This window comes from Pleurodeles waltl, chromosome 6 (genome assembly GCF_031143425.1).
Source record: "Pleurodeles waltl isolate 20211129_DDA chromosome 6, aPleWal1.hap1.20221129, whole genome shotgun sequence".
NCBI classification, from domain to species: Eukaryota; Metazoa; Chordata; class Amphibia; order Caudata; family Salamandridae; genus Pleurodeles; species Pleurodeles waltl.
The window spans coordinates 244,496,237-244,521,769 of record NC_090445.1 but is presented as its reverse complement, the minus strand read 5'-3'; the positions used below and the strand labels follow the sequence as shown (position 1 = coordinate 244,521,769).

General features: G+C 44.2%; 1 protein-coding gene across 1 annotated transcript in view; it reads right to left on the bottom strand.

Annotated features, from left to right (window-relative positions):
- ACE (angiotensin I converting enzyme) overlaps nucleotides 1-24,716 on the bottom strand; it is a 160,071-nt gene extending 135,355 nt beyond the window's left edge. Inside the window, exon 1 of the mRNA XM_069238010.1 lies at nucleotides 23,209-24,716. Within this exon, the coding sequence (XP_069094111.1) occupies nucleotides 23,209-23,424 (216 nt within the window). The 5' untranslated portion in view covers nucleotides 23,425-24,716. The remainder of the gene's footprint in view (nucleotides 1-23,208) is intronic.
- Between the last annotated feature and the right edge of the window lie 817 nt (nucleotides 24,717-25,533).

Below are 25,533 nucleotides of genomic sequence, written 5' to 3'. Positions count from 1 at the left end.
AAGCCTCCAGAAAGCTTACTCTTCATCATGACCCACCTGGGGCTTGAGATGGAGGACTGCACCACTGCTGTATTGCAGTCAGTGGTCGAAGTTGGCTAGGGAAACAGTTCCCCGACTTATTGTGAAAAGACAACCATTTCAGGACAGTTAATTCTGACAGTTAAAATGCTTCAGCTGAGGTGTAAGACAGGGATTCTTCTATGCTGTGAAACCGAGGGAGACATATACTTGAAAAGGGGGGACCCTGTCACCCTATCCTGCCCAGGGCCAACCAATAATCATAAACACAAAAGAACGGCAGGTAGGGGCAGATACACTAATTAATTAAAGAGAACAGTGCTCAATCCTGGTCTTTTGGGTCAATTTCTTTCCCTTGTTTATTTCAATTATTCTAAAAAAAAGGGGTCAGCTGTGGTTATTCAGTAAACCTTCCGTCACCATAATATATACATACATACATGATACATATATAACATAAAAATATACATAATGACACACACAGTTATGACAAATGATTAAATCCCTGAAGATTGACGGTGTAAAAAGCGGAGGAGGGTTGTGCCCCACATATTTTCTTTACATTGTGGCCACGAGATAGACGCAGAGAATAAGCAACTTTCTCCCTGCCTACAAGATGTATAGATGTACACAGAGGCGGCTACCTTTTTCCCGACTGAGGTTTTTCTCCCGGCGCCGAGCTCGGTCCTGCTAAGAGGCATTCCCCCCCAGGCCAGTTTATTAAACTTTGGCACAAAGTGGCTTTTCAGAAGTAGACGAGGCTAACTTCAAATAGCTCTCTTTCAAATGAATTAAAGAGACGTATTGCCCTTCTCCAGTCCTGATGAGGCCCTGACTGATGAGGCTGAAACGCGTTGACATATCTCCTGCAAGTTTCTGGGCTTGCAAATTAATGTACTATAATTAAGAGACTTGATATGCACCATACAATACCTGTGGAAAGAAATATATAGGTTTATGACAGCTAAGTGCAGCAAAGGCCCACAACCATAGCATTGTTAGTGGATTACATCTCTAATCTCATGTTAGTGAATAACCACAGCTGTTTGTGAAACCGAGGGAGAGGCAGACAGCTAAACAAGCCTCCTTATCACGGTGCCGGTGGGCTGAAAGAAATGTAAATATGCGCATCAGTTTAATCTACAAATCTAAAAGTCGTTTGGCAGCCAGTATTGGCTTAAATTGATGAAATCAATTGAAGCTTCGTGATGACACAGCTTTATTCTTTTTAAGTGGGGTTACCAGCTGCTCTTTGAAGTGTGTGCTTTTAATAGACGGTTATAAAACAATATTGCACTACATACAGTCTGGTAATTACTAAAAAGAATATTTTGGAAGCACTTTTTTATCATAAACCTTTTTGTACTTTTTGTAGCAGCCTTATACTGTGTGTAATGCAAATTTAAAATAATTACATATACATTCACAGTGCTTTCTGTCACAGATTGGGACCTTGTAAGATTAAACATACACAAATCCATAGTCTCCACTGCACCAACCAGAATTTAATTCTTTGGCTGTTACACAGACACATACTTCTACAGTGCATTACTAATAGAGGTTTCTACAGTAAAATAGTGCATTTTCCACTGATTATCTTGCATGTATATTTCATTTGAGCTGAGTGTCAAATGTAGTTATCTGAAGGTGAAAGACCAAAAAACATTTTAGAATATTTAGTTCTTTTAGGCCCGCCTTTGATCCTGCCCATTGCTCACTGACCACACCCTGACTGTGTGCAGTCCCCATACTTTTAGGGTCCAGCCTGTGAGTGCAAGCGCTAGCGCATGAGCTCACTTGTGAAACTCTGTTGTGTACAGTAATGGGCTTGGAGGCTGCCTGTTGCTCACCGGCCTCGTAATTCGTCACTGCACGCCAAGCATCATTTCCGTTCCTCTGTGTTGAGCAGGGACCAAGCACTGATTGATTCAACTTAATCAGTGCCCGTCCACTGCTCCCAATGTGATTGAAGTAATATTTTGTTTTGTTTTAACTTCTAGTGTCCTGCAAATGGAAGGCTTGTGACTGGCAAAAATGTGCCCAGCAGAACAAACAAAATATTAAAGTTTTACGTTTTATAGCTAACTTTCTTTTATTTTGCCAAGTCATCTTTTCTCACTTTGAACGTATGGTTTCTTTTGTTTTTGCTCGTGGGTGCTGTTGTCAAAAGATAATGATTATCTTATTCTAAATATTGCAGAGCAACATTGTTTCTTTATTTCTGAAATGATGCCTTAACACATAATTGTGCAGTACACCCCAATCCACCCCACTCCAATCCACCCCACTTCAATCTACCGCAATCCACCTCACCCCAATCCAAACCACTCACCCCAATCCAATCCACTCCAACCTACTCCACCCAAATTCTCCCAACTCACCCCAATCTAATCTTCCCCAATCCAATTCGCCCCACTCAATCCAAAACAATCTGCACCACAGCAAAACAATCTGCCCCATTCCAATCCAAAACAATATGCCCCACTCCAATCCAAAACAAACTGTCCCACTCCATTCTGCCCTACTCCAACACATACTGCCCCACTCCATTCTGCCCTACTCCAACACAAACAATATGCCCCACTCCAATTCAAAATAATATGCCCCACTCCCACCTACCACACTCCAATCTGCCCCACTCCAATCCAAAATAATCTGCCCCACTGCAATCCAAAACAATCTGCCCCAGTCCAATCCAAAACAATCTGCCCCACTTCAATCCACCTCACTCCAGTCTGCCCCACTTTAATCCAAAACAATCTGTAGTGGGTTATACTGGAGTGGGGAAGATTGTTTTGGATTAAAGTGGAGATTAATTAGAGACAATCTGTCCCACTCAAATCTGCCTCACTCAAATCTGCCCCTCTCTAATCCAAAACTATCTGTCCTACTCAAATCCGCTTCATTCCAATCTGCTCCAGTCCAAAACAATAAATCCCACTCCAATCCAATCCATCTCACTCGAATCCAATTCACCCCACTCCATCCCTATTCATCCCACACCAACCCAGTCTACCCCTCTCCAATCCACCACACTCCAATCCAATCCACCCTAATTCAATCTGCCCACTCCAATCCAAAACAATCTGCCCCACTCAAATCTGCCCCATCCAATCCAAAACAATCTGCCCCACTCCAATATGCCCCACTTCAATTCATTCCAACCGGACCCACTCCAATCTCCCCCACTACAATCTGCCCCACTTTGATCCAAAACAATATGCCCCACTCCAACCTGCCCCACTACAATCCCAAACAACCCCCTCCAATCCAAAACAATATGCCCCACTCAAATTCGCCTCACTTCAATCCAATCCACTCCACTCCAATTCACCACAACACATCCCACTACAATCCAGTCCCCCCCTACAGCAATCTAATCCACCCCAATCCATCCCAGTCCAATTTACCCCATTACAATCCAACACAGCTCACTCCAATCCACTCAACCCAACCTCAATCCACTCCAGTCCAATCCACCCCACTCCAGTCTGATCCACCTCACTCCAGTCTCACCCACTATAATCCACCCCACTCCAATGGAGTCCACCGCTGCCTAATCCCCCTCACTCCAATCCAATCCACCCACACCACCCCAATCATCCCACTCTGATACAATCCACTTTAATCCACCCCACTCCAGTCCACGTTAATCCACCCTACTCAGACCAATCTACCCCACTCCAAACAACCTTAATCTACCCCACTCTAACCCAGTCCACCCCTCTCCAATCAATCCACCCTAGTCCAATCCACCCCACACCAATCCAATCCACCCCACTCCAATCCACAACACTCCAGTCCAATCCACTACAATCCACTCCACTCCAATCCACCCCACCCCAATCAACCCCATCCTAATCCAGTTCACCCCACCACAATCCAATCCACCCCAATTCACCACACTCAATCAAATCCATCCCACCCTAATCCACCCCACCGCATTCAATCCTATCTACACCACTTGATCCAGTCCACCACACTCAATCCAATCCACCACACTCCAGTCCACTCCGTTCCACTCCAAACCATCCCACCCCAATTTGATCCACCCAATCAGATCCGCCCGACCAATCCACCCCAGTCCACCCCACTCCAGTCCTATTCGCCCCATGCCAATCCAACCACCTCACTTCAATGCAATCCACCCCACCCCACTCCAATCCACCCAAATCCAATACACTCCACTCCAAACCAATCCACTACCTCCATTCCACCCACTCCAATCCAGCAGCCCAATTTCAGTCCACTCCACCCCACTCCAATCCACCCACTCTACCCCAATCCAATCCACCCCACCAAATCCCAGTTCAAGCCACTGCACTTCAAGCTAATCCATCCAGCCTACCCTACTCCAATCTACCCCACTCCAATCCACCTAATCCAGTCCACCCCACACCAATCCAATCCACTCCAATTCACCCTACTACAATCCACCACAATCCAATCCACCCCACTTCACCCCAGTTCAGTCCACCCCACTCCAATCAATCCATCCACCCCACTCCACCTCACTCCAATCCACCTAGTCCAATCCAATCCAACACACCCCACATCAATCCAATCCAACCCATCCCACTGCAACCCACCACACCCCAATCTAATCTACCCCACCACATTTCAATCCACCACACTCTGATCCAATCCATCCCACTCCACCCCACTCCACCCCACTCCAACCCACCCACTACAAACCACCACACTCTACTCCAATCCACCCCACTCCAGCCAACTACAATCTACCCCACCCCATACCAATTCAGTCCATCCCACTCCAATCCACCCACTCCAGTCCAATCCAATGCACCCATTCCAATCCAGTCCACCCCATTCCAATCTAATCCACCCCACTCCAGGTCTTACAAACTAATACTATTGTAACTGAGAATACGTGTGTGTTGTTCTTTTGCCCTCCTCTATCCGTAACAACTCCCACAAAATTATGATAAAGGTGTGTGAGCACTCTACAAACAAGCATTGTCTGGCTTGCAATGCAAGCACTCTATAGTAGGTGGACTGATACACCAAAGAGCCAATACAGTGAGATGGAGAGAAATACCCCTCTTGTCAGAATCAAAAGGAAAACACATTTTAAAGTATTGTCAACCGATACTTAAGAAACAAAATAAATACATAAAATTAATCAATGAAGAAATCCGTAAGTAAAACAAGCTTAGGTTAATGCTAGGTGTGAGGCTGAACCCACGTTCATGTTAAGAAACGTGATGCCTAGATATTCGACCCTGTGGTATGCTTTGTTAAAGTAGTGTTTACATGCATTGTTATGTTATATCACCCGAGGTTGGTTGTTCTGTTATACTGTACATTAGGTTTACAGTGCAGTATGGAATGCTGTGTGCTCACTAACTTCACGACATGCCAGATTATGTTACGTTAGCTTCGATTGCTATAATGTGTTACGCTGTGCTGTATGTCACGTCGTGCGGGATGGGGTACATTTTAATACCATGCTGTGCGTATATTAGGTGACTGTGCTTTGCTTTCTACATTATTCTAGTATTTTATTCTATATATATCCTAGAAACTTATAAGACATCAAACGTGTCACGTGGATTCATCGGGACTCAATTTACTGCATGTCTGAGTGATGCCAAGCAAAGAACACCCTCTCCCCCCACATCCGGCCTGCCAGCAGGTGCCGACGGAGGGCACAACCAGTCGCTTTGTGCTCAGATGAATGCACGTGTCCTCAGATCTCCAAGCACCGCGCTCAGTTCACACGCTCCGCCGGCGCCGTCACAACCTGTGATCGTCTGCTCTACCTTGTGCTGAGAAGTCAGCTGGACCGGAAGCCGGCTCCTCCCCGCGCCCGGGCAGATGTTGTGGTCCCAGGGCTTTGACAGCAGAGGTAGGTGAGTAGGCAGTCGGTAGGTGGTCCTGCCGTTCATAGACAGGAGGTTGCCTGGCCCAATATTTTTGTTCAGGGGTGGGGGGGGGGGGGGGTGGCTGCCAGCTCCCTGTCATGGATTTGAAGCTGTCTCACGTCGGTAATCCGTCCAGCCTTGTTTTGTCGGTTCAGTTCTTTCCCAGCCGAACCCACAGGACTACACACACTTGCCATGGAAAGCGGCTGTAAGATTAGTGAGTAAAGGACCCACCCTCTCTCCGCCTGCGCTGTTCACATAAGGCCTATAAGTATGGATGTCGTGTGATTCCGACTCCATATAACCCCCATTCTCTTATGGAACATCCTTCCTGTACATTGGTAGTGTATTATTTATTGAGCCTCTGTGTGTGTGTGATGTAGAGCACTCTGACACCCTACACTGGGATGAGTAGTGCTGTAAAGTAATTAAACAAATGGTAGGTGCCATTTAAACCTATATTTGTGTACGTACTCATAGACAGAGATACCTTGCGTTCTTAAAGTGCAGGCACATCTCTAACTTAGGGAGTTGAACAAAGAAAAAAAACGCCTCCAATAGTTTCTCTTAAGTATTTGTGAAGTAATTGTTTCTCTACAGAGCATTGGTGTCTGGGGGATAGGCTCCAGAGACCGCCCCCGCACCCCCCCCAGGATGGTACTTGAACAAAAGAAGGGATGATAGCCCTTTAAAGCAGGCCTTTGTTTTGGGACCTGCTGGACGTTAAAAAAGAAAGCTCCCTCTCCAAGTTGCTACTCCAAAGGGAATGCAGACAATATACAGGCACTGCTGTCAGAAAGTGACACCAGGGCAAATTCAGCATGTTTCCCTGGGTCAGACAGATCCTAGATCTGGCCCAGAAATCCCTAGTTTTCAGCACTGAGTGAGTTTGAGCATCCCTAGTTTTCAGGAGGGGGAACTGAAGTTGAGGTGGTGTTCTCCTTCTAAGAACACATTTTTAAAGGCCAACTAGCTTTTTTTATAGCACCATTTTTGTGAATTTGTAGTGAGATGTCTTTCATATCACTCTTAAAGGGTGCTCATGAAATAACCCCAAAAAACAGTCCACTGTTAAGACAGTTTCATGGGTGGACTTCCAACATTTTCTATTCCGAAATCTGAAATTATTATTGTATTGCCAAACATTTTAGAGAAGTGCATTCGAATGTCCTATTTTGCTCTTTCTTTACAATTGTTTGGACTTTACCTCCTATCTACAATTGTATTGATGTTCTTCAATTCAGAACATGTTTTGCAATATTTTTGTAAATTTGTAGCATTTAAGCGATGGAAAAATGTAATTCTTATAGCTAGACGCGGTAGCATGACTCCAGACACTAAAATAAACTGCACTGCCAAAGCCAATCAGTCTCGCCTTTTGGTGTTGCCAATGAATAGCTACTGACTTTGCCAATGCTTTTTGCCACTGTGAACAGCACTGGCAAAAAAAATAACTGCAGTGATGTAAAACATTGCATGAGTCATCCCGTAATGATACTGGCCAAGTGTGATGACATATAAGCGAGCATATATCAGCACACATTCTTGTGCATATGACATGATACCGCCGCCATTTTATTTTTGTAAATTACCATTCTAAGATTGCAGATGCTCATCTTTATCCAGTAATAAGCAAAAGCTACGTGAAAGTGCATTTCCTCAAACGAACAGCCCAATACCAAATTGCAGGTCCTGATTATTGTATATGGTTACATTCATGCAAATGTATGCATGCCATGCACAAGTAAAGTAATGTCCGCGGTTAGGGCAGTTTGCCACTGACCATCCGTAGCTCCGACCATGTTTCCTGTGGGCTCTCTGTATATCTTTGGACTAAATAAAAGTCTACATATAATCCTGTGGTTAGCTGCACTGCATTTTATTTGAAGAAATTTACAACACTGATTCATTCTAAAAACTTAATGAAATGAAAAACAAACAAACAAGCGGAGGCAGGATGTAGAATCAACAAAGGAGCACGGGCTGGAGGAGTCTCGAGTAAACGCTGCCGAGGAGCAGCTGTGAGCAGGCAGGAGTTGGGGGGGACAAACAGGACGTGAGTGGGATGAGAAGGGTGAAGAAAGCAACAGAGTAACTAGGGGTGGAAAAGCAGTACGGAGAGCGCATGGGTGGCGGTGTTAAGGGAGAAGCAGCACACAGAGGAGAGGAGGAAAGAGCAAAAAAAACACATGCACTCCTGTGAAGTGCTAAAGGCAAAAGAAAACAAATACTGGTAACATCAGTAGGTCTTGCCTTTGGAACGTGTTGGCTGTGTCAATGGTTTTGACAATGCTGAACAGCATCAGCCAAAAAAGAAAAAAGGCACTATGACGCAGCCACCTGTAGCATTACCATGCATCTGTGTGCCTACAAACTGATGTAAGCTTTTTTTTAATTTACCGATCCAAGATGGATCAGAAAATTAAAAATAAATAAAATGAAGACACGCAAAGAGTTTTGCTTTTAGTAAAAGCGGATGGGTCAGCAGCAACTTATTATCTGCAAAAAAATGCATGGGTGACGATAGAGGAGTAGGTCTGGGGAACTGGTGGGGGTTACAGTAAAAGTAAAGTGGGTTGAGGGGGAGTGGAAATGCAGCACACGAAGAAGGGAGCAACATTTGGAGAGGAGAGAAGTGCATGAAAGGAGAGCAACCCGAGCACTGGAGAGGGGGAGAACCATTCAGGTGAGAGAGCGTAAGAGAGCAATGGGGGAACACACACACAAGGAGACAGTTGGAAAATACATGCACTCGCATGGAGTTCTTAACCAAAGAGAAGTTTTAAGGCATTGGCGAAGTGGACAACTGCCCAGGGCAACCCCTCCTAAGAGGTCCTAGGAACAGTGACTGGACAGATGAAATTCCTGCCATTATAACATTGGTAATAAAAAATAGGCTATTTTTTTAAAAAAAAGTCATCCCAGCATGCTTAACAGAAACATAGAGCTACAATTACTAAGGATTTGTGCCCGGGAAAAGTCATGCAAGGTGATGCAAAGCCGCGCTAACGTGCAAGGGTATTTACATTTCAGCACAAAAGTTAGTTTTCACTGGAAAGTTGCCCTTTTCTCAGTGCAAATAGTGCTTTGCTTTGCGCCAAGAGAAGCATTACTTTGGTGGATTAGCGCCAGCACCCATAGTTTTGTTATTTTGACACAAAGCCTGATCTACTGAAAATAGACCAGGCCTTGCTTCAAAAAATAATGCCTCCTTGAAGCAGGTGCTAACACAGGGAAATGTTTTTATTTCCGCAAACATTCCACACATTGCATGTGTGCTGGAATGTACACCGCACATACAGTGTGGGGATTGTTTAATAATTTGTCTTGGCATAAGATTTTGTACTGGAAGGGTATGTTTCTAGCATAAATCATATGACAGAAAGCATACACATACGCACTTTCACACCCTGATAGAAGGGCCATGTGCTAGCGTAGGGGTAATGAGCACCAGCAGCCATTTTAATAACACAACTCTACGACACTTTCTCCTTGTTGCTCAGCTCAACACAACAACTTTGGTTGCTTCCCTGCGTTACGCTAAAAAATACATCTGCCCCTTTGTATGCATGTCGGGCCTTTTCCCCCCGCACTCTCAGTCTGTGGTTATGCTCAGGCTTTCCGTGTCAATCCTCTCTCCTTACCTCACTCCATCATATCTCCCTTAACCCTGTCCTTGAACCCCTCTCTCTCTCTATTTCTCTGTCTATTTCTACCTCTCTGTGCACCTTCATTATTTCTCTATATCTCATCTCTCTCTACCATGCCTTTGTCTATCTCACCTCTCTCATTATTCACGAAATTCTTCAATCAGCTTCATCTCTACCTCTCTCTCATGGCCTTGCTCCCCTCTATATCACTCTCTGTGCCTAGATCTATCACTCTCAATCTCATCTCTCTACCTCAACTCCCTTTCTTACCCATCTTTTTCTCTCTACCTGACTGCACTTTTTCCATCTCCCTGTATTTCTCCTCCATTTACTTCACTTCTCAGACAACCTCATCTCTAGCATTACTTCCCCTACCAACCTCTCACTCCATGTCTGTGCTACCTCACCGCTCTCTCTGCCCTTTTCTACATCAACACTGCACCTCACCTCCCTATCTCATTTCTCTCTCTATCTCACATCTCCCGCACCTGTCCATACCCCACTACCTCTCTCTCTCACTACCTAATGTTTCAGTTTTCCCCATCATTAGCTCGCTACCTCACCTCTCCTCCTCTTTCTCCCCTTCTTTCTCTGTTCCCTTTCCTTCACCTCTGTTCATGTTGTACACCTTTCTGACTTCCTTTATTTCTCTACCTCTTTTTCTCTGTCCCCTCCAACTTTTATTACTACCTCTCTCTTTCGCTGTTTCACACCAACAAATGCATGTCTCTCCCTCAGCCTCCTCTCTATTTCACCTCTCCCCACCGACCTCAACTATCCCTCTCACCTCTTTCCTTACAGATCTCTATACCTCACCATCACTTCCTCTATTTCTATCTCCGAACACTCTACCTCGCTTCTTTTTCTCTATTTCACGTATGCCTCTCATCTTCCACTTTTCGCTCTTCACATTTCTCCTTCTACCCTCTAGCCCTTTCCGTGCCTTTCTATCTTCCCCACAATTCTCTTCAGTGACCCTTTCATATGTACCTCTTCTCTGTTTACTTATGTTTACGTTTCAGCTCCTTGTTGTTACTCAAATCTCTCTGACTATATATACCTCTCACACCTTTACCTCATTCTAATTCTCACTTTTCTACATTACTTCTCTCTACCTCACCCTTTCTCCTTAGCTCTATCTCTGTACCTCTCCACCACGCTCTAAAAATGTACCTATTCTCTGCCTTTCTCTAGTTAGATCTTCCTCTTTCTACCTCTCCTTATAATTTACTTCTGGGTACCTCACCTTAATCCAATTACTTCACTTCTCTCCCTACCTCATATATATTTCTACATCATCTCTAACTCTACTTCCTTCTCCCTCTACTCTACATCTTTTGGTATGCTGTTCTCTTTATGTCTCTCAACATCCCTTGGATCCTGCCCCTTCCATTTATTTAACTCAGCGTGAAAGCCAATGAAAGCAATGAAATGAAATTGACAAGAGACCAAATCAATGAAAAGCAATGGAGTGACAGAAATGCCACTGCAAACAATGGTATTCTTTTGTGCATAATGGACTTTTCAGAAACAGATTCTTCAACATCAGATAGATACCACTGGCTGTAGACAATACCTACAAATGGAATCAGAGGGCACCACTCATCCCTCATTGCTTACCACGACCTCAGCTCAATGAGTTTCAACTAGGGGTAGTCAGGATGGACAGTTGCTACCACTGGCTTTCCCTTTGAAATCTGTGGTACTGTCCTTGCTGCCCCTGGTCTTAAGGGTCATTAAAGCAGGGACTTGAGGAAAAGTTGAAATGTTTTTTTAAAGCCCAAATTACTTTCTGAAGTTTCCACTGTTTGCCTTTTCCCCTTTCCCTCCCAAATAGGAGGATGACAAGGGCTTGAGGGACAAGTAGTCAACACTGCAATGTCAGTTCTACTCTCCTGATGTTCTTTTTGTGAATCTAAGTCTGTGCTGGCCCCTACCCACCAGACCACCTGATGGCAGAGAGTGGTGCTAGCGAGAGCTGATGGCAGTGAATGGCAGTGGCCTCAAAAAGAAGACTTTGGTCCCTGGCACTTTTTTTTTTTTAAACTAATTAATCACCAATAGTTCCCAGGCAGACGTAGACTTTAATTGAAAGCCTTTTTGGAAATTTGTTTTTCAGTTTTTTCCTGAAGTAGATAGAGGTAGCAGGATCCTGTTCAGATTGGGGTGGGGGGGGGGGCAGACTGAGTTTCAATTGTGGAGCCTGGACACCCAAAGATCTTCCTGCATTTGTCTTTTGTAGTGGCATTGTTTCATCAGAAGGATTGACGGGGGTTCTTGAGTGTAATCATATGTGAGTTAATGAAGGTATTTTGGACCTCTGCCTCAGTCTGATTTTTGCAGAAGGCCTAGTGCTTTGAACTTGATTTTGGATACCACAGGGAGAATATGGGGTATTTCAGGGCAGTCTTTCTGTGGTCAAGTTTTTGGAAATCCAAACCCATTCTGGCTGCCTGATTTTGCACTCCTTGCGGTTTGGTGATGAGCCTTTAGGGAGACGTGTGTAATCTATGTTGCAATAGTCCCGTCTGGCGCTAACTAGAGGCAGTTCTAGCTTTATTCAGTGGTCATTTTGGGGAAGCAGATGTTTATTCCGAAGAAGATAATGTTAGCTTCCCTTGACAACTAAGTTGAGAATGAATCCAGATTTCTGTCCTGTTGGGAAGAGAGCCATCTGAAAGGAGGAGTCTCTGACCCAGCCACACCACGATTACGTCTTCAGTCTTTGATCTGTTCAAAGATAACTTTCTTTCCAGCCACAGTAGATAAGACCTAGACATTCTGCAGCACTAGAGGTCGCCTCCATTTACTGATTAATAATGCAGTGTGTATGTGCGCCTTCTGTCTACATCTAGAACTTGACCTGAGGATGATCATTACTTGAGCCAAGGGAATCATGAAGAAATTGTAGAGTAGCAGGGAAAACGGGAACTGTGCATAGTACATTTTAGAAGTATGAAACAGATGATTGCATACACAGTTGTTAACTTAATTGTGCGAAAGTGAACTAATCCATTCCAAGGCATCCCTGAAACCCCACCCATTCTTTGATCCTCCTCACCAGGAAGTTGTGATCTCAGGGGCGTAACACAAGCCCCTGCAGTTGCTGCAGCATAGGGGGACCCTGACCCTTCAGGGGCCTCCAAATTCTTCCAAGAGCCTCATTCTGCCCCAAAGCTAATTAATATATGTGAGATATGGGAGATTCAGGGGCAGGAGAGCAAGTAGATCCAAACTTTTTGTGGTGGTGGGCTTAACATGTCAACTGATGCAGGCGGGGCTAACACTTCAAACAATGGAGTGGAGCTATCGTTACAGCCAAAACTAGAAACTAGAGTAATAGATTGTGCATCTGAAATATACTAGTCAAACTGGATACAGTTAAGAAAAACATACTATAATACATTTAACAGTGTTTATAGGCTACTGCCAGAGCTCTTCAAAAACAGGAATGAGTGATTTGACAACTAACAAGCAGCTAGTACACATTTAACTGTAAAGAACCAGTTTTCGCAAAGCTAATTCAAGATAACAACCCTTTTTACGGGCGAGCGCAAAACGCTCCGTCCCGTGCTGTAATCTCTCTTTGAGCTTCAAACCACTCCCATGTCATGTCAGTTTCTTTCATTGGTTCGTGAGCTTTCCTGTCGGCTTGCTTTCATTAGTGAAAGGCATGCATAAGTAATGCCTTTTCCGGTGTTTAGCCCTTCTCAAGGGCAGCGAACAAGTACTGAAAACATATGAGGCTCTGTGTGTTCCGTCTGGTTTCTGGACTACTTTTTCTCTTTTTTCGCAGTGCGATCTCGCTGGGCAGAAGTCGAGCGCTTTGCATGACATCGACCCTGTTACATAGTTAATTGCACTTTTGCCGGTTACGTAGATAATTGCACTTTTGCCGGTTACATGGATAATTGCACTTTTGCCGATAGGTTTCACTACAAGCGAACTTTTATTTCCCTTTGTGTGTCTGCTTTGCACTGATGATGGCCGTCAGCTCGCTTATGTGAAACTTGTACTTTTCAGTTTATATGGAAAGAAAAGTCCGGTTAGTTATGTGAAACTGTTTTATTTTCATTTTCAATTCACGTGGCAAGAAAAGTCCGGTTAGGAGTTTACAATGCTAATTGCCCTAGCTCAAGCAAACGAGACCGGGTGCATTGCAAATGCTTGTTCCAATTCCTTCTGTGAAACGACATTAAGCTTGTGGAATATTTTTTATTCCATCTTTAGAAACAAGCTCCATGTTTTCAGTCTGCTCATCGGAAGGTATGCCTGTTTGTGCCAACACACAGGTACTGGTCTCAGAATATAAAACTTAGTGGTTAGTGCCCCTGAATTCGAGATGTGTGACTGCCAAATCACAGGTTTGATTCATAATGCATGTATCTTTTCTTCTGAGATTGAATGAGTGTAAACATCTGTGAATTGCTCTTGCCAGAATCTGCACTATCCTAAATCAATAAAAATTTGTTGTCAGCACACCACGCTGAACAGTTCTCAGATAAGACGGACGAGTCAGATCCATGCATGAAGCCACCAGGTCTAAATAACTGGCAAAAAATGTAGTAGCCATGAAAAATGTTTGCAACAAATTGTGTTAATTAATGGAAAGGGTGCAAGTATTCCTTCACGTTTCAGGACATAAAGAATGAGTGACTGATGAGCACTGGCCTCCAAGTACATCATTTAAAAAGAAATAGAAATGTAGGCTCTTATTATCAACTGTAATAATAACAGCAACCATGCTTTACATTGTGTCCTGATGCCCCCAGCACACAAAGTATCAAATGCATTAAAATACTGTTGTTTTTAAATCTTGCGGGCCGTGTACATTATAAAATGCAACATTTGTTACAAACTTCTGAAAAATGCCTTTGAGAAGAATGACCATATTCTTGGTATCAGTTGTTCCTCTATGTGAATATTAATCATAGCAATCAGTTAAGCCTAGCTAGAGAAAGGGACAACCCTTAATAAAGCACACAAAAAACACTAGGCAGGAAATGTTTACCAGCTTTTCATTGCAACACTGGAACAAGAGGTGCCCAAAGTAGTGTTTTAATGTGCAGTGCTTTGCATTGGTTAACTATTACACCCAACAACAGATTTATGTTGCTGTTAATAGACCCATACTTCGTTTGACAGCACAATAAGGGTTAATGAGCATTGTGTTGCCAAACTAAACTGATCTGAAGTGGCAGAACATAGCTATACAATGCCCACACAAGGGGAGTGATGGGGCATGTCTTCTGCATGGACACTACCTTGGAGAAAAAAACACACAAGGAATACATAAAAACAAATTCTACTGCCATTTAACAATTCAATCTTGGGACCGATCATAGAGGTGTTTGCTTTATGCAGCAGAAGTATGCCTCTGGTAAGACATAATGTTTTTTGTGCAGGCTTCACATAGCTGAGCTCAATCTCAGATCAGCCATAGGTCATATGTCAGGCAGCTGAGCTATCCCTCAGGACAATGCTCCATTACCAAAAGGCAGGAGACCCAGCCCACCATTTCAGATGAATGTCCCCAAATATTGCGACCGGCCATTCATTTGTGCCTCAATGCACCCATTAAATACCTAGGTGCTGAACTAACAAAAATTGGTGTTTACTACATTGATTACTGCATTTATGTCTTGGTATTTTATCTTGAGGTTTCTTAACTTTCTTTCCATAGATGTGTCAGGAGACATCTGCAGAGTGTGGTAATTAGTGAACAACTCAAAATTCTGATCTATGTGCAAACATCCATTTGAGCATAGGTCAGAATTTAAAACACAGCTTTGATTTGGGGTCTAACTGAGGTCTAATGGGCATGATTCACAAAGGTAACCTTGCACGTTTTGTGCAAGTTTACACTTTTTCAGTATCCACAAAACTGCATTTTAATGGTAAGTGTATGACTATGGCAACTCTGCATTTGGGGTGGAGAACTTTGCACATAAAAAGATAGGACAGACCTATCTTTTTAAATTTGGAGTTCTCCGCCCTGACTGCAGAGTCTCCTCAGTCGTAAGCTTACCATTAAAATACAGTTTTGTTAATACTGAAAAAGTGTAAACTTACACAAAGTTCGCAAGTTTAACTTTGTGAATCAGGCCCTGTAAATGGGAATGCCTATGAATATGATGGGTTATGGATAGGTTACTTCAGTGGCAGTATGGTCTCACAGTACTGTAGGCCTGATTTGTATTGTAGTGGTATTTACACATTGCTTCCTAGTCCTGAAGAGGCACCAAGGTGCATTTGCTGAGTAGTAGCACAATACTCCATAGATTGCTATTGATGGAACAGTGCATATTTGTTGTGTGGCCTACATGGGGAGTTTTTTGTGTCACATGTCAGGACCAGAAGTATGTTTCATTGCTATGATGTTGCATGAATTTGAAGAGAAAATGAGTGAGAGATAGGTTTCTTAAGCATCACGTTATAATTGAAGGACAGAAGAATGTGAACGCAGTGTGGCCTATCTTTGAAGTGTTTTGCGGTGTGCATATATCTGAAATTGCTGAAACTATGTTATAAACAAGCATGTAGCTGCATTTACTCATGGTTGTAGGAGAGAAGTGTGCGAATAGACGTGGCTCAAACATAAACCTGCCATCTATGGAGTGAGCTGCACAGTTACAGAATCACATAGAATACAGGGCTAAGAAAGTCCTCAGAGATGAAGGGGCTTTCCTTGAGATGTGTAGACCCAGGGATTCAGGCATCCAGTCAACTAAAACAGCTTCTGTGGAAGAAAATATATATATATACATTTCACACTACAGTGGGGCCTCCAGCACCCACAACACACATTGCTTAAGGCAACACCTATGAACAGAAAAGGCTTTGGAGGCATGGGCATTAGTTAGAATAGGTGATAAAATCTTATGGAAGAATATACAATTTTTCGTTCAGTTTCTGTTTAAATAGTGCCTACGGTTATGACTAGATTAAACCACTAAATAAATTAATCAAAGCAATGTTTCTGCCACATCTGCGTTTTTGGGCAACTCAAGGCTTATGAAAGTGCTATGCATGTAGCAATACAATAAAATATCAATGCATCTCTCTATCACATTCTTATAGATTCTTGCATTCTCTGACTTTCGTTGAAGTTCAAGTGTGATGAATTATCACTGTCCTTTATTTGTAGATGTGATGGTTTCGGGTAGCTAGTCCTTTCATCCTTGTTGATCTATTTACAGGCATTTTAAAGAGACCACCGTGGTTCGATTACAGGTTGAACAGTACTGGAGGGGTGCAAACTCCACACCAGTAATTAGATGGTACTGTGCAGTAACACCCACCAGCACCGTTCAATAGTGAGTTAAATCCCTCCCACTTTCCCTCCTGACTCCTTTTCAACTAAATGCAACTATAACAGAAGACTCATACGAGGTATGATTTTGGACACTATGTAGTGAGTGGGCAGTTCCTGCCTCCCAGGGGCTTTCTTTGATCTGTCTTAGTACCTCTGTCTATATTATTAACTCTCTTTTAACATCCCTATTCCCTCCACGGTCTCCTTGTCCATAAAGTTAACCTCACCCAGCTCCTGGCCCCTCTAGCTTTCACCATGTTTTAAAATGTGTTACTCCCTATATTTTGGCTTGATGTGTATGACCAGCTGCATGTAAAGCACTGTTGCTCTGCCCATGGAGATGCCAATGTCTTCGAGAAGACATCCTCTGAGCGACAAGGCTTCTCCCCCCTTCCCTCTGCCTTGCATTCTACTTTCCTTTCTCGTTCTCTCTCTTTTCCTTATCCACTTCCCTCGGCACTATGAGGAAGCAATATACCTTCTACGTACATTAGAATAAACTCAGCTTCATTGCATTCCACTCTCACCCCATCGCATCCTTAGTATCCCAAATGTAAAAGAAAAAAAGTTTTTAGAAAGGCTCAGAGGGCCTGATTTACGTTTAGGCTGAGGGGTTCCGCCCGTCACAATGGTGACGGAGATCCTGTCCTCCGAACTCTAAATCCCGGTGTTTCCTATGGGATTTAGGTTTCAGTGGATGGGATATCCATCACCGTTGTAGTGGAGTAACCCCTCCCCTGAAATCTAAATCTGGCCCTGAGTTATACCACTCAAGACCTTCTTTTGCTTCAATCTTAGACCAAAGGCTCTGTGGCTCAACACAAAAGTAAAGAAGTTGAAGAAAGAAAACAGAACCATTGAACATTAACTGAAAAAGTCAAATGACTGCACTGGCAAGTTCATCTTTCTGCATCAGACAAAGATGTATGATTGGTCAGTCATCAAAAAAAAGCAAAAGACCTTGACCCCCGACTGGAGTTCCAAATGAAAATGCTCCTAGGAAGAACTTTTCAGGATCCTCTCAGAAGTACACCACTTGGCTTACACATCTACCAAGCCCTGTACAATGCACTTGCAGACCATCCTGTCATGAAAACTCATACACTGAAACATTACCTCAGAAGAAAGTCACCCAGCAGCCTCTGTCCTCAGACCTGACAAGAGAATCTACACTGTCAGACAACACATTGTGGCAACTTTCAAACCCCTCTCCACCCATGTAAAGGACCTATCCAAGATTAGCCTCCTAACTAGTTCGCCATCAGACATTTGTCCACTTGAGCTTCCAAATATGTCCAACTCTCCACCCACACTACTATTTAGGAGAAAGTGTCACCAATAACTCCCTAAAGAGAGTAATTCTAAATGCACCTAATACCTCGTAACACTAAGACAATCACACAGAAGAGTTCTGATCCAACTGATTCGGCTTCACCAATTTACAATACAAGGTTCCTATGCAAGCTGATAGGAATCTTCAAGTTCATGAAAGAAAACAACCTTCCCTCTAATTGCCAAACTGCCTTCCATCCTGGCAGAGGAACAATACACACACTCATTTCCGTGTGCAGACCACAGCTGACAGGAATGGGGTTGCCAAAAATTACTGAATCTGCTCCTAACTTTCTTGGGACACTAGGTGCTTAAAGATTCAGTCATCCTGCTTACATTACTTCATTACCATCCTCAATCTAACTTATTAAAACTAAATTGACGACACCTAGATCATCTTGAAGCTGGGAACCCAGATTGACTGGGTCTGGTCCAGCAGAGGCAATTGCATTTAAGCCATTGACATATAGATGCTAAGGAAACACTTGAACTCAAGTAAATCAAAATCAAGATCCTCACAGGTAGAAAATGAAAGAGTTAGTTTTCAATGGCCATCTGAACTCAGAACTCAGAAACATGGTCCTCGCATGATAACATCAACTGAAGTGAGAAACGAGACTGGTTGTTCATAGATGGTGCAGCAGACAGGAAGAGCCTGGGATGCAACAGTGAAGAGAGTCTTTAAATGGCCCCAATTTACTAGAGGCCTTAGAGATGTGGTCCTTTTGAAAATTCCCAACATATTGGTCATGAGATGGCTGAAACACAAGAGGGGAAACAGTGTTGCACACTTGGTGACCTCTATCCAGGAGAAAACTTCATAACATTTGAGGAAGTCCGAGAGCATTTGGAGGGCAACCAGGTAAGTTTTTGTAATATGTTAAGTTGACCAGGATGGCCAGGAAGATCTGGACAGAATTCCCAGGGGTCTCTGTGTCATCACCAACACTTGAAGGAATTTTAGACTCAGGAGGGAGTCATACACTGTCTCATAATTACATAGGGCTTTGAAGGTAGAGAGAAAAAGTCAACCATTGCAAGCAAAGCCAGATTCCATTTGACACACTTCCATTTCCTACATTGTATATACATTGTATAAGTATACACCTGAAGAGTTTCTCTGCATTTCTGAGTTGTGGGAAGAAGAAGCATCCTTCATATGCATAACATGGTCTTGTAGTACGGTGGCAGACTATTGGGAAATTGTGGTTTAGAGGCTGCGTGCAGCTGTGGATAATATCCCAGAGGTCATTATAAAACATTTCCTCTGGGAATAATCCCAAAACCCAGAAAAGATAAGAAGTGATATAGGATTGCACTTTTGGCATCAGTGTTGGAAAAACATCCAATTGCAGCGCACTTCAGAGAGTATGAAGAGAAAAGCCAGTGGAGTCCCATATAAGAAATACTAGAAGGGATTAAAAGGTGCTGAAGCTCTAGCAGCCTAGGCTGACGCTATCAATACTATACTATGTACCAGGTGACAGTTATTCAAGGAGTCAAGGGACAGATATGATTAACTTTGGAGACTGGGCACATATAAAAGGCACTGAGTCTTGACGGGATTGCTAATAAAAAAAAGGTGAGGACTTGTACAGTAAGAGAGAATAATTAATCCTACAGAAAATGAAGATTGTGTTGTGAGGGACAGATTGTTAATAAACCTCCTTTTCTAGGGTGAGTGAGCAACCTGAGGTTAACATCATGATCTGTGGAAAAGTAATGTTTTGTTTGTCTTTTTGTGTTATGTGGTAAATAACAAATAAAGACATTTAAAAAAAATGAAGACACTTGGAACTATTCCTGGAGGTTCATCTATCAGTTTCCTTTCAAGTGCAAAACGTTATCTGAATCACCTTCTCTAACCCAGCCAACCTTTTTTTTTTTGTACATTTTCTCACCTTTAGGTTTCCCACAGAAGGGCCACCATATACCTGATTTGACATCAACTGGAGAATGCGAACAGATGTTTTGGGCCGCATCATTTTACCTGTTCAGAAGACTTCAAAAAAGCAACATTAAGATACCAACTGCACACACACCTAAGTCACCACACTACTCCAGCTCTCCAACCGCTTGACCTATGTGCTTCTCCTGCGTGGATCTTTGGTGATACACGCAAACAAGAACCTCTCCTCGAAACTAGCCGCAAAACCAATTGACCTCCCTTTCAAGAAGGCACACATCTCTGTTCATGGTAGATGGTAACATGCCTCATTCCTCTTGGCTTCAATTCAAGATTAAGTTTATATACAATATGATAAGATTGCACCTCCAGTAATCATGTCTCACACCAAAATGCCTTCCTCTGGTTTAGCCGGTAAACCAATATCAACCAGACACAATAATGGTATTTATAAGCATTATCAGCCATATCGCACAACCATCTTCCCTTCACTCTACATTGAAGTGCTGCTACATGTATGCTAAATCACTACAGAACCACCCCACAGGTCCTCCGGTTTGAAATCAATACTCTTTTTAGCCAGATCACACTATAAACCAACACCCGTCCTGCGAAGCACAACCTATGGAGTAGCTATCCACTCATCCACTAAGAAGTGCTTTGGAGCCTCCTCTGGGTTATAAGGCTAAATAACAAAGCAACTACACTACCATGCAAACTAAGTCAACTTTATGTTAGTTCAGTGTACATTGGACATTGTACTCTATTGAATGTGCATTGGGCAAAGCAACTGTACATTCATTCAAAGTAATGAACGTTTGAACCCACTAGGTATATTTGCACCTATAAATGTAAAATTGCACCAAAGAATATTCATTTAGATCAGTGGATGTACGTTCACATTATCAAATTTTCTTCTGTAAATGTGTATCCCATATACTTGAGGCAAATAAATATATGCAGAATATATAGAACATAAAAGAGGCCATGATCAGTCAGAAGAAACAACATTGCCTGCATGGAAGATGATATGTATTCAGACTGCACAACTCTGTACTGTGCACTGCATTGCTGTACTTGGGCCAAAGTATAAATGGTCCGACGATAGTGCGATGTTTATCACACCTGATAAAATCCAACACAAAAGGATCTGAATTTATTTGGTGCAATAAACAGCACCAATAATGATTTTACCCAGTAAGTGGGGCGTAACAGGTGACTTTTGGTGCTTTCCACACCAGTCCCTATATCCTGGTGTTTACTACCTCTTTTTCCTCTGGTAAATTTCTGCAGGTTTGACATGCTGACACCTACCTGCGCAAATTTGTGGACATGCGGTAATAAGTGAAAATGTGTAATTCTGATACGTACTGCATCAAGAGTTATTGCGCATATTGGAATTAACTAGGCCAAGCGTAATCAGGACCATAGTCACTAAACTCACTTATGGTAAAGATTGGAACAGAAGTTAAGGGTACACTATTGTAGGCTGCAACTCCTAAACACCCAAGGCTAAATGACTACTGTTACTCCACAAAACAACATAACTTTGTCCATCTTTTCAGGAAGATGTGCAGTACTCTTGAAACAACCTAACTTACGGCTTTCAGTACTTTTGAGACTTTTATTTATAGGTATTGTAGTATAAAACACAATACACCTTTAACTTTTATTGAAATCTATCTTTTTGATTTAACAGATGTATAACTTATATTTTACAAAGTTATGTAGGACCACAAATGTTCTGTAGTGTTACCCATTGTATCAATATCAGAAGGATGAAAGGATGAGATGCCCGCCCTCTATATCAAACTCATGGTGTGGGGTCTTTACGGCCCTGCAGAAGGCACATGTTCATATCTATATACAGACGCATATTTTTTGCTTGTTATCTAATAACCTTTATATAATTCTTCTTACTCCTTATAGGAGGGAAGATATTATATTTTTCACTTATGTTGTTGCACTGCCTGTAGCAAATAGTTTCACACCACAAAGAAAAAAGACAAACTGATTCTAATAGTAATGCCCCATGTAAATCTACTTTCACTAACAACTCTCATGAGTATTTTCCTTACAAGGCAAAATACTTCTGGAGTATCTGTCTGTATTGCCCTATTATGGGGGCACATTGGCCGCTTTCATTTCAGTGGGCTTGTCGCAGGGTACCCCTACTTTGTATCTGTTGATAGGGTGGGCACTGAAAACAACTCGTTTTATCTGCGCTGCTGTCCTGGCATCTGGTAATGTTCCTTGAGAGGGAGTACCTGAGTAGGTGAATAAACGACAAACATTAGGGAAGGCTGGCTTACTCAACTTCAAACTCCTTGAGAGCCGAAAGGAACACTTTGAAGCGTCCGACCTGCTGGCCAGGCTGGCAGCCCTGCCCACAGCAACTGATGTGGGTGCGAAGGGGGGGGGGGGGCAGGGGGATAAAGCCTGTTCATCCCAACGGGCCTGCTCGGGGAGCCCTCACACTCTGAGGGGAGGTGGGGGGCATCATTTCTCCTTACGCCACTGTGTGGTCTACTGTGTCGTATGCTGCAGGCAGGTCACGGAGGACCATACCAAGGTCCAGTCCCCGATTTACTGCATTACGTTATGCTGTGTGAGGATAGATTACTATGGCATACTGTGGTAAGTAACATCATGCTACGTTACGTGGGCTGTGACAATGTTTACAAAAGCTCTGGCCTCTTAAGAAGGGGTTGTGCAGCGCGAGGTGAGACTAGGACAGGTGTAATGCCGGGGCAGCGGTAACCGCGCTGTGCACCACACACAGCCCTGGTGAGATCTGCTTCGATCGGAACAGTGGGCGAGAGAGGCGTGACATTACCACCGGGATCATTTTGTCAATTGGAGCCAGGGAACTGAAGAGCTAACACTGATCTTTTCGATTCGCGCATCAACCCACTGAACTATCTCGCCATGCACAAAGTGAGCTGGCAGTAGGATGTGTGTGCTGGGCGGGGTAGGTAAGAGAACGCAGGGATAGCTGCCCCCGGCCAGGAGCGCCATTGGGCGGACATTGCCCAGTGGCTCCCTGAGCGCGCGCGGCCCCGGGCGCTGTGCGGAGAGCGCGCCACGCGCCCCGGCGCTCACCTGCAGCTGCTGGTTGTGCTCCGTCAGGTTGGTGTTGTAGTTCCAGCTGGCAGACACGCTGTTGAACATGATTATCTCGGCCGTGCTGTTGTAGTCATTTGCGAAATTCATCGCCCCGGCCTCGTCCTTGGAGTAGTTCCCCGGTAAGTAGGCAGGGTCCAGCCCCAGGGCGGCTGGTACCAGCAGCAGCAGGAATCCCCACTCCGGGAACATCATCTTGGCGGGCTCTGGGCTTCTGCGCGGCTCTGCCCCTCCTCACCTCAGCAAAGCGATGCTCCCCGGGCTGCTAGCACTTTTTAACCGCAACCCTGTGCCCGCCCTGCCCACAAGTGCGGCCTCCCCCAGCAGATAAGGCAGCATCTGCTCGCCCTCCAGTGCCCTCGAGCGCAGACTCCCTCTGGGGGCACCACGGAGCGAGACAAGTTCAGGTGCAAAGTCCCGCCGGGCGGTGCTGGCCCCGGATAGGGGGTGGTGTTCAGTCGACGTCTGTCCTGCGTTCCTTCAGGACAGTGGTGTTTGGAGCAAGGAGCCGGACGGCTATGTAGGAAAAGACGGGTAGTGGGGAAAGAGTCAGAGGTTGAAAGAATGGAGGAAGAAAGGAGGAAACGCAGGACAGGATGGAAGCGAGGGAAGGATAAGGCAGGGCGAGGCGTAGGAGAATGGAGGAAACCATGAACGGTAGGATGTAGGGAAGAATGAAGTAAGAAACAAGAAAAGAGAGGATAGGAAAAAAGGGAAACAAGCGGATGATTTAAAAGTAAGGGAGAAAAGTAAGGATGAATGCAGCAAGGTGAAGGAAGGAAAGGGAAAACGAACAACGACAGGATGTGGTGAATAGTGAAAGAAGAAACGAGAAAAGGACGAATGGAAAGACGCAGTGGGAAGTGGGAAAGGAAGAAAAAACGGAAAGATTGGATGGAAGAATGGAGAGAGGGCAGCAAGGCTGGAGGAGACAACAAGGAAATAAAGTTACCAGGAAAGAAGGCAAGGAGAAAGAAATGAGCAAGGAAAGAAATAAGGATAGGCTGAAGGAAGGGACAAAGAAAGAAACAGTGAAGAAGTTAATTAAACAGGAAATGAAGGACACTACAGAGGGGCTAAAAAAAGAAAGGAACGAGCGATGAAAAAGAAAGAAGCGAAAGAGGAATGGGCGATAAGAGGAAGACAAGAGAGAAGCCAAGAAAATAAAATACGAGGTGAAGAAAGAAAACAGAAAGGAGAGGGTGTGTGATAGAATCTGTGGGGGGAAAAACAATGGAGAAAAAATGAAAACTAAGAATGGGTGAAAATAGCAAATAGGTAAGGAAGAAAAGCCGGAAAAGAAAAAGAGAAATGCAGGTAAAATTAAACGAGGAAGGGAGCCGGGCAGATCAGGGGTGATGCAGGAGCCGCGTGGGCGATGGAGGAGGGGAGGAGACAAGAGCAGCAGCCAGTGTCTCCCTGGCGAGAGGCCGATAGCTGCGGGCACCTGGGCACCTCAGGTCGCCAGTGCAGCGGCGGCAGCAGCTGTCCAAGAGGCTGCCGGAGAGCCAGAACCCTCTCCAGAGCAAGCGAGGCATGTGTGCCAGGGAGAGGGGGCGAGGGGGGCAGAGGGGAGGCATGGCAGAAGGAGAGAGTTAGAGAAAGGGCGGAGAGGGAAGATAGGAGAACGGGAGGGAGAGGGGTGAGGACTCAAAGAGAAGGGGGCGGCGAGAGGGGAGCGGGAAAAGATCAGATAGACGGGGTTACAGAAGGAGGAGGCAGGCAGAGAGAATCAGGAGAAATGAGTGGAAGAGGAGAACATAGAGACTTAGAGGAAGGTATATGAGGTAGTGATGGAGAGGAACAGAGGCAACGACAGAGAAACAGGAAGATAGGAGTGTGGAGAAGGGCAGAGAAGTGACGCGGGGAGATGAGGGAGAGAGAGATGGAGGACCAAAAGAGCAGAAATGGATGGAATGAGAAGGCAGAGAAGTGAGATGGCAATGGGAGAGAGGGCTGAGAATTAAAAGAGACGGAGGGGGCCGAGGGGGATGGGGAAGACGGCAGAGAAGTGAGATGGGAGCAAGGAGTGGGGGAGACTTAGAAAAAGGAGCAGGGAATGGAGGAGGAGAACCGACAGAATGTGAGAAGGGCAGATAAGCAATGTCAGAGAAGAACAGAGGCATCAAGAGAGAGAGAATAGGAATGGGGCAGAGAGGAAAGGTGGGAGGATGGGAGGGAGAGGAGTAGGGGGACAAAAGGAGAAGAAAAAAGGAGGCATAGGGCTGGGAAAAGGAAAAGGACAGAGAGGTAAGATAAGAGAATGAGAGAGAGAAAGGGATAAGAGGACAGAAAGATGGGAGA